Genomic DNA, 10,107 nt, shown 5'->3' on the forward strand with positions numbered 1-10,107 from the left:
ATATTATTATATCTAATATAATATAATATTTATAATCTATTATATTATATTATAGTATAGTATATTATATTATTATATAATATATTATAATAATATTATATTATATTATACTATATTATAATATATAATAATATTTATATAATAAAAGATATTATGAAAAATATAGATAGATCTTAGCAACTTATCCAAAAAAATTAATAATCAAAAGAATATGAGTAATAGATTTTCAAGCCATTTTTCAATGTATAAAAGAATATGGATAAATTATTTTTCTATTTAAATATTATCTAAAAAATATTTATCTAGAAAAATATATATTTTTAAATAATTTTTTTCAGTCAAAAAAAGAATGACCCTTAATTAAATAACATATAATAATATAGTATCATATTATATTATTATTATCTATAATAATATAGTATATTATGATATTATTATAAGATTAATGGTCTGTTCTTTTGTGGATAAATATTATAAGAAAGTTAGTTAACTTTCTCATTGACCAACTTACCTATATTTTTATACTTTTCAAGGTAGATAAATTATTTTTTCATAGATAATATTTATTCATGAAATGAAAAAAAAAATTAGCCACTTAAGAGGTAGCTAAATCATTTTTTCATCAATCAAAAAAATATTTTTTAATTCATTCCTAATATACCTTTAACCTTATAATAGTATAATATAATATAATATAATATAATATTATATATAATAATATTTATATAATATATTATATTATAATTTAATATTATAATATTAATATATTGTATTATATTTTGCTATATTACTATAATATATTATAATAATATAATACTATAATAATATAATATACTATTATTATATATTAAGATAAGATATTAACATAATATAATATATAGTATTATAATATAATGTAATGTAGTATAATTATATAATAATATAGTATTATATTATATTATTATATATAATAATATTTATATAACACTATAATAATATTATAATATATTTGATATATAATATTTTATACTAATATAATATATTATACTATATTATTATATATAATATTATTATTAATATATATTATATTATATTAATATAAGATATTAGTAGGATATAATATAATATTATAATATATAATAATATAATAATATATAATAATAAAATAAAATAATATATAATAATATATTATTATATTATTATATATAATAATATTTATATAATAAAAAGTATCATGATAAATATAGATAAATCTTAATAATTTATTTAGAAAATTAGTAATGCAAAAGAACATGAGTAACAAGTTCTTGTGCCATATTCGAATACATAAAATAATATGAGTAAATTATTTTCTTATCTAAATATTGTTTGAAAAATATTTATCCAAAAAAATATAAATTTTTAGATAATTTTTTTTTATTATCAAAAAAACGAGCGCAAAGGATATATTAGAAATAAAATATAAAAATTATTTTTTCGATTAATAAAAAAATGATTTAACCACCTCATAGATGAATAAAATTTTTCTTTCATTTCATGGCTAAATACTATCCATGAAAAAATAATCTATCCATCTTGAGAAGGGTGAGAATATAGATAAGTTGGTCAATAAAAAAATTGATCAATTTTTTTATAATATTTATTTAAAAAAATATTTTTTTATTATTTTTTATTTCTTATTTCTTATTTTTAGAATCGGTTTTGTAGGGTACGTGGAAACATGCTATTAGAAGACTAAAAAAAAAAATGTCTAAATTATGTTAAGTACATCCTCTAGTCTCCCTGGATATTTCGAGCCGTTTGATACGATGATATTCAGAATCCCACCCTTTAAATCTTCCATTGGTTAATTAGACGGTCAGAAACATCCCTCGGATGTATTCGCCCGTCGTCAACGGCTCAGGATCAGATGGAGCAGAGTGGCCCCGTTTATAAACCGACTCTTCCGGCCTCGTCGCGCCTCCTCTTCTAGGGTTTCCGCGCTACGCTGTATCCAAAGCCCTAACGCTAAAGTGCAACGCCGAAATGGTATGATCCGTCTTCTCCAGTCCATAGAATCCCTATTATCTGCTATCCTTCTATCTCTAGGAGCTCTTTTATGTATCCGAAATTGGATATTTGGCTGGCGTTTAATCATATTTCGAGCTACCAGATCGATGGTTTTCTCATTCTTCTTCTTCTCTGCTGAAAAATCTCGTCTTCTTAATATTTTGCTCTAAAGAAAACTTTTTCAGATTCTTTGCTTGGAAGCTTTTATTATTGAGCTGTAGATCAACTAATCTGTGAATTTAATTCTACAGGCTCCCAAAAGAGGTGGAAAGGCTGCGGTGCCGGCGAAGAAGAAACCGGTAAATTATTTTTAGTGTCGACTTTTTATGGCTAGATTCCTTAATCCATTCTCTTCTTCATGTACTACTGAATTTTTTTCTTTCTATGTCCAATTGATTTTGCGTTGGTTTTGGATCCCAGGAGAAGGTTGCGAACCCTCTGTTTGAGAAGCGGCCGAAGCAGTTTGGGATCGGTGGGGCTTTGCCTCCAAAGAAGGACCTCCACCGGTTCGTCAGGTGGCCGAAGGTGGTCAGAATCCAGAGGCAGAGGAGGATTCTCAAGCAGCGTTTGAAGGTCCCACCGGCCTTGAACCAGTTCACGAGGACTTTGGATAAGAACCTTGGTATCTATGTACTGTCTCTTTTGATTGGTTCTTTATACATTTCTACCATCCAGTGATGATTTTTTCTAAATTTTAGGGCTCAGTTATTGAGCTTCAGGCCGTGAGTAGTGATTAACTGCCTAGTTTGTTTCACTCTTGTAGTCAGATGTTTCTTAGCTGAGTTAATTAAATTTCACACTATGAACTTTTATAACTGTCATATGTTTTTAATCAATTGGATAAAAAATGATCTGTTCGTGAAATGGGACAACTTCAAACAATTTTGTATTCTTATCAATTGCGTGTGTTTTGCACGTATGTGTTGGATGTGCACGCACATTTGTCGTGTGAAGATTTTTGTGCGCATTGTCACACCACCAGTGTTACAACTAGTTGTCATGAAGTAGCACTGCTCTGATTCATGAAATTTTAGATGATCCAAGGGTGCACATCATTGTGTTTCTGCGAGATGTGCGTAACATTTATTTTATGTGAGTAGCTCTTGAGCTTTATCTGAGATGACTAGGAATCTCATTGTTTGGTGAAAATCTTTTGTTGCTTCGGTGGGCTGTGAGGTTGGTTGTTCTAGTTTTGGAACTTTTGAAGAACTAGAGAACTCTCAAGTGAGGGGTGGATCCAGGATTTTGGTTTGGGTGGCAAAGTTTTAAGAGCACTGCTACGTTTCCCCAAGAACCTACCTCGATAGGATGCAGATTACATTGATAATGCGCTACGCAAAGGTTAACTAAATGCCGATTTACGCTTGGTGGTTCATAAACAACAGTGAGTTGCAACTATTTCAGGGAGGTTTTGAGGATGATGAAGCATTTTCCCAGGTTACAATGGTCATGTCTGTTAAGCTTGAATCATTGTCTTGTAGAGTAAAACGCTACACTTTGTTCAGACATTGATGTTTAATTATAACTGAGAAAAGTGATTTAACATGAAAAATTGATAAAAAAAACCAAGTGATAGATATACTTGATGCTTGCATATTGAATTTGATATTTTGCTGCCACTGACTCAAATGAGTCATATAAAGCTTATAGGAAGGAACTTAATGCTCAAAATGGAATTGAAAATGAGAACCATTGAACCGCACATGCATATATGTGCAAAAAACATGGAGAAAAGTGGGTTGGGAACAGTGGCAAGGTTAATTTATTTATTTTCTACCTTGTAGGAATAATTTGATTGAAGAGAAACATTCAAAGTGCAGCTGCATTTTATCAGATAAAGATCATTCACAATGAATGTTCATTGTTATTGATCTGTTCGATTGATAGCTAATTACTAGAGTAGCCTAATAAAAGGGGCACACGGGTATTAGGCCCATTATAAGGTTGCATCTGGTGATGAAGTCCAACCTTGCTGGCATTCAACCCATGCTAGATCTGTTTTTGGGCTGAGTCTGTTCGGGCTTGGACCAGACTTTGCCCAAACTACTTGCTCTTAAGGATTTAAGGAAAATGACTTTTTGCAAAATTATTTTTAATACCAGCCTTCTTAACCTACCTCTGAGTTGAACAAGCTCACTTTTAACATTATTGCAGTAGATTTGAACTCATCTTTGGAGTTTAACCCTCTACCACTTTTAACTCATATCCAAATGTCTGATGCATATCTGGTTTTGATATGTTTCCGAAAGGTACTCTAGGAGCTGGATGTGAGTGTCCAGGTAACACATCTAAGCATATTTTGTTGCCACTTTGTTCTGGTGTCTCATTTTTATGCCTGGCAGTATATTGATTTTGAAAAGACATGCAAACACAGATATAGGAAACAATATGATGTCTCAGACATATAATTTGGGGTGCACTTCTGAATGAAGTTAAGATCATGGCTTTTTTTTTATTGGGGGGGGGGGGGTATCATTAATTATTCTTTGTTTCAGTGCCTTTTGGGTTTTTTTTGGGGGGGGGGTGGGGGGGACAGGTCTTTGGATTGCATGACTTTCTCTTCTTTTTTTTTTTTCCCCTTTTTTTTTTGTTGGTGTTATTTAATGTTAGTTGCTGTATGGTTGTTAAAACTTGCTGAATCTAAAATTTTTCTGCAGCCTCAAGCCTGTTCAAGATGCTTTTAAAATATCGTCCAGAAGACAGAGCTGCAAAGACGGAACGGCTTCTGAAGAGAGCTCAGGCAGAGGCTGAGGGGAGAACTGTTGAAGTTAAGAAGCCTATTGTTGTGAAGTATGGGCTTAATCATGTCACTTACCTTATCGAACAGGTTTGGATGTCTTCCACTTCTGGTGCTTTTAGATAACACAGTCCATTAGCTTTTTGTGTAATGCATTTTCTTAGTAATATGCATTATTACTGCTATATTAGGCTGCATTTGACAAATCTAAGTTGAGAAAGATTGCAAATACTGGAGTTGTATAATCTATTAAGGTAGTTGAACATTGTTTTAAGAATTTTTTTAGTGAAGAACTAACTTAGATATTCTTCTTTTGTCCCTTCAGAAAAAGGCACAACTTGTGGTCATTGCTCATGATGTTGACCCAATCGAGCTAGTAGTTTGGCTGCCAGCCTTGTGCCGGAAAATGGAAATTCCATACTGTATTGTGAAGGGAAAAGCACGGCTTGGAGCAGTAGGCTGCCTTCTGTGCACTTTCTTTGTTAAAACTTTCAGTCTGAAGATAGACGTGTTTATCTGTACATGCATATCTTCTGATCTTGTTACCTATTTTGTAGATTGTACACAAGAAGACTGCTACTGTATTGTGTTTGACCACTGTAAAGAATGAGGATAAACTGGAGTTCAGCAAAATCCTGGAGGCTATCAAGGTGAGGAAGCTTATAGTGGTACTATTAGGCTTTGGTATCTTTTAATGTTTGTCTGTTGACTGTACCTGTTCTTTCAGGCTAACTTCAATGATAAGTTTGATGAGATCCGTAAGAAGTGGGGGGGTGGGATAATGGGTTCCAAATCTCAGGCAAAAATGAAGGCCAGGGAAAAGCTGCTAGCAAAGGAAGCTGCTCAGAGGATGAGCTAGGTTTCTTTCTCTTGATATTTGGATCTGTGGATTTCACCTCTTGCATTTTCCAGTCTGTAGATGTAGTCACATGAGTAATGAGCTGACTAGCGGCCATATCTTAAATTTTTGAACCAGCTATGTCTTATAAGTTAGGTGGAATTTTTTATTATCTGGATTGTCTCTGAACTTACCAAGACATGTTTCAGTTTCTTTTTCTTCTGAGCTTTTAAAGGGCCAGTTAATATTATTTTTGTTCTTTTTTTTGTTTTGAATTATTTTTTGTGCGCTTTACATTGCTGACTTATTTTTATTCTAATTTGTTTGCTTGTCTATTGAATATATACATGGTATTTCGAACCTTCATTTTTCTAGAACTCTTAACCATGATGATGGGTGGTCTGACTAGATGTGTTTAGACATTCTGTAAGTTATTTGTTTGGCCTGTGCATGCATATTTGATGGTGCTCGATCTTTTTCTGTTAGTAATAGCTCTTCCAGTTTGCACAGTGGATCAGTTCATGCATATTGAGTGGTTGAATTATTTAAGTGATAATTATTCTTGAACCTTCTGCCTTATAGGAACAGTAATTACTTTTGCCATTTGATGCATCCTTGTTGGCACACATCAGAGGCTGGAACTATACATTTTACCTTGCTCCTCTGTTCTTGTCTCACTTCTTGTCATATCTATACATCCCTAAATACTGTGATACCTCTATATGCTTGATGTTCAACCATTACTTTGGATCTATGATTAAAACTGTTGTAAGGGACTTATATGTTTTGTTATGCTCAAAAGGCTATCCGATGCGGCAATTGTTGATATGGTGCAAAATGTGTGCCCTAGGTATTTCTGCAGATTACTGTTTCAACACATCTTGTCCTGATTGACGGATCGAATCACTTCTGCTTGTTATCTTAATGAGCATCAACCCTAATTCATATCTCGTGTATCTAATATGTAAATACCATGTTGTAGTAATGGTAGTGTAAGGTGCGAATGATAAGGTGGATGTTATAACCTTATTTTAGTTTTGCAGGAACTGTAGTTTATGGCAAGTTCCATGTGCGTAAGTTGTTTGATTATCACAAATCGATTGGCATGGATTGGTATATTTGTTTGATGACATGTTAGAGTCTGTTAATTATGCTATACTTTGATATACAAATTGATGATGAAACGGATTAGGTGGCTGCGTGTGGTGATCCAAAAATGTGGTTGACGGCTAGATGCTATTCTTTCATAATGAACCTGCCCTGTAGGCTCTTGGTGGCCAACGCCAGATGGGGACGTATCGAGATGACCTATACCTGGTCAATCCCCTTTCAGCCAATAGCTTCAATCGCACGATCTAGCTTGATCACTGCCGACTCACCCACATTTATCTTCTGCTTATTTTAGCTTTATTAGGGTTCTTATTGCCTAGCCCTTTTTTTTTTTTGGTCACTTCAATCAATAACAAGTGTCGAAGCAATCTTAAAAACCTGACTTGATATTAAAGCCTAAAAAAACTTTTCCTTGAAACCCACAAGGAGTTTTATTTTTGGGGATCTGAAGGTTTTTGGCTGAGCTCTTGTGTCAGAAAATGTGGGTATCATTATTGGCATCGGTAAATAGGTGTTTCTAAATAGGATTCTTTTGGTTTGTTGGGGAGGGGGGGTGGGGGGGGGGGGTTGGGGGGGGGGGGGGGAGAGGGATATTTGGTTGATCGTAAAAAAATTATTTATTATAAAATAAATTATATTTGATTAAATATTTATTTTTTAAAAAATTATTAAAAATATTTATTGTAGTCTTAATAAATATAAAATTATAATTTTTTACTTCTAAATTTTATATAAATAATAATATTATATTAATATTAATATAAATATAATATAAATATAATATATTATAATATTAAATCATAATAATTTATTGTATTAATATAGTACTAATATATATTAATCTAATATTAATATTTTAATAATAAATTTATTAATATAGATAAATATAATATTAAATATAATATATATCAATATAAATATTATTATATTAATATAAATATTATATTAATATTAATAAAATAATATATTTGAATAAATATTAAAATAATATTGAAATATAATAAATATATTATTATTTAGTATTTTATCTTAATCATCGATTGTTATTTTATAAAATTTTAACAATAGATTTTAAATTTTTGGATGAAAAAGTATCATCGATTTTTATCACATCCGAAGTTTTAACATTTATTTCTCCTGTAAATTTTTATTTTTCATGAAATATAGAATTTTTTTTTTATTTTTTTTATTAAAACTTCAATTAAATAAAAGATTTACTTCATTTTTTAAAAATTATCTCTTTTCTTTCCACTTTCGATGGTGTTTAGTTTTGATTGTCAATGAACAAGATTTAATGGTGATCTTTCCGTCCTATTTTCCCTTTGAGCATGGTCTCTCGTTACATCCCTTTCCTTCGTCTTTGGTTCCTTTCTTTCCACCTGATCTCCTATTTATCATAGGCTTGCACACTATTGGATATGGTCGAACTTGTTCTACTTTGACAAGTTCCAGTTTGAAGCACTTCGTCCTCTTCCTCCCTATTCTCTACCTCTTCACATCTTTAAAATCTTTCCACTCCTTCCCAACCTCTAAAGCACAATATCTCTTCCCTCTATGGATTTTTACCCAGCGCCTGTCAGCCTCATTTCACCTTTATTCTTTACTCCGATCATCAATCTCCTCCATCCTCACTCTACCCACCCCCCCCCCCCCCATTTTCTCTATCACTGCCCTTTTTCCTCTTCGCCCACCAGTTTGTATGTGACGACTCCTAGCCACAACTCTCTCACCTCTTGCTTTCCATCCTTTTTTGCCTTCATTTCATTGACCCCTATCACCAATCTCATCTCCTTTATCCTCCCACCCCTTGCCGGGCGTCTTACATATCTATCTTTCGTTATATACAGAATCTTCTTTTTAATATATGTGAATTTTTAGTTGCAATTGGTGCTAATCATTATAAATTATTCATTTGTTAAAGTTACCATGGGATTATCACAAGTATATTAAATCATCATTCATTGCCGGTTTGCATCAATTTTTTTAAGACTTTAAATTTCACTAGTATTATTGCTGATACTTTGGTCTCAACTTTCGGAAGTGCTATAGTGAATTGATGTCCAACAGTCCTCATCATTGATCTTAACCATATATTTTCCTAAGATGACTATTATTTATTTTAGCATTGTATGTATAAAATTCTAATTCTCATTGAACAACCCAAGGTATGTGTTGGTCTATTAAAAATAAAAGGAGAGGTGTTTTAATAATCCATCACTGGTAGTTCTTGGAACATGGCATTCGATTACCAAATGTAATAAAGAGGTGAACAACTGTATCAGCATACAGACTTTAAAGTGTATGCAATAAAGCACGCCCCCTTATACATGATGAACAAGGTAGTTTATTTTTTCTCTCCGAGTCAACATCTTTGTTTGACATTTTGACACTTAAATAGCACTCAGTTATGAATAAATGTTTGTGATCTCATTAGGAAGAAGTTATCATCCTTCGTGTAAATTTCACACATTCTATGAGTTGTGCTTGATTTACATCGATGTTCATTCCATTATTTTGGCTCAAGAACTCATTATGACTTCTGTATGTAACTATTCTACTCTTCCAATATTACTGCATGTGTTCTTGCACTAAATCATTTTACGAGACCAAATTACTTGGACGATGAATCATATCCTAAAGCCAAATTTTAACACATGCATTCCTATATATCCTTTGCAGTGTAATAATATAGATTGTAACTGTTAACATTAGTAATTGCAATTGCCCTTGGTGGATGGGAATCTCTTTTCTAGCCAGCTCAATAATAGTATTGTGGCTGCACCAATTTGTAGAACAAACCATTACATTCCATATTCACGTAAAGCTATAAAAATTACAAAAAAGACTTATAATGTCACTAATAAAATAAATTAAAAGGATATGATAGGATAGAAGAAGTTGCTAGATTTTTCCAACATCAGCATAGTTGTGTTGGATATTCCATGTCTAAACCACCAAATTTACTAGGAGTTTTTAGTAAATAAGTTTGCATAATTTCTAATGACTCAGATTTATAAAAGTAAAAAATAGAAAAATAGGATTACTGGAATAATTTTAATAAACAACTTTAATCAATTAAGAATATAAAAGTGCTAGAAACACTTAACAATATTTTTTAAATAAATAAAAATGTAATTATCTTTCTTTATGACCATAAAATCATGATAAGGAGGCAAGACCATCAAGAGATAAGCATCGAGGGAGAAAGGAAGCAAAGAGGGTGGAACAATGCATATTAAATAAGGGTGGCAATCAGGTTGGATTGCGCCATAAACAGGTCGGATCAGAAACGGATCTGGTCAGAAAAGCTCAAAACTAAACCTTAAGTATTTATTAAATAGGTCGGATTTTGAAATATAAATCTGTTTCATTTAATAAACAGGTTATTTGATCT

The 10,107-nt window shown here is 31.6% G+C and overlaps 1 protein-coding gene across 1 annotated transcript; it reads left to right on the top strand.

Moving 5' to 3' along the window:
* Positions 1 to 1,881: 1,881 nt before the first annotated feature.
* LOC105048978 (large ribosomal subunit protein eL8y) lies at positions 1,882 to 5,878 on the top strand. The gene is made up of 7 exons (XM_010928500.2): positions 1,882 to 2,007; positions 2,280 to 2,327; positions 2,449 to 2,650; positions 4,686 to 4,855; positions 5,091 to 5,219; positions 5,323 to 5,415; positions 5,493 to 5,878. The coding sequence occupies exons 1-7, from the start codon at positions 2,005 to 2,007 to the stop codon at positions 5,622 to 5,624; spliced, it is 777 nt and encodes a 258-aa protein (XP_010926802.1). The 5' UTR covers positions 1,882 to 2,004; the 3' UTR covers positions 5,625 to 5,878.
* Positions 5,879 to 10,107: the final 4,229 nt, after the last annotated feature.

The sequence above is a fragment of the Elaeis guineensis genome, chromosome 7 (genome assembly GCF_000442705.2).
Source record: "Elaeis guineensis isolate ETL-2024a chromosome 7, EG11, whole genome shotgun sequence".
Taxonomy (NCBI): domain Eukaryota; kingdom Viridiplantae; phylum Streptophyta; class Magnoliopsida; order Arecales; family Arecaceae; genus Elaeis; species Elaeis guineensis.

Coding starts and splice junctions, on each gene's coding strand:
- LOC105048978 (XM_010928500.2), top strand. Junction 2,651..4,685: donor GACTTTGGATAAGAACCTTG/GTATCTATGTAC, acceptor ATTTTTCTGCAG/CCTCAAGCCTGTTCAAGATG. Junction 4,856..5,090: donor TCACTTACCTTATCGAACAG/GTTTGGATGTCT, acceptor TTGTCCCTTCAG/AAAAAGGCACAACTTGTGGT.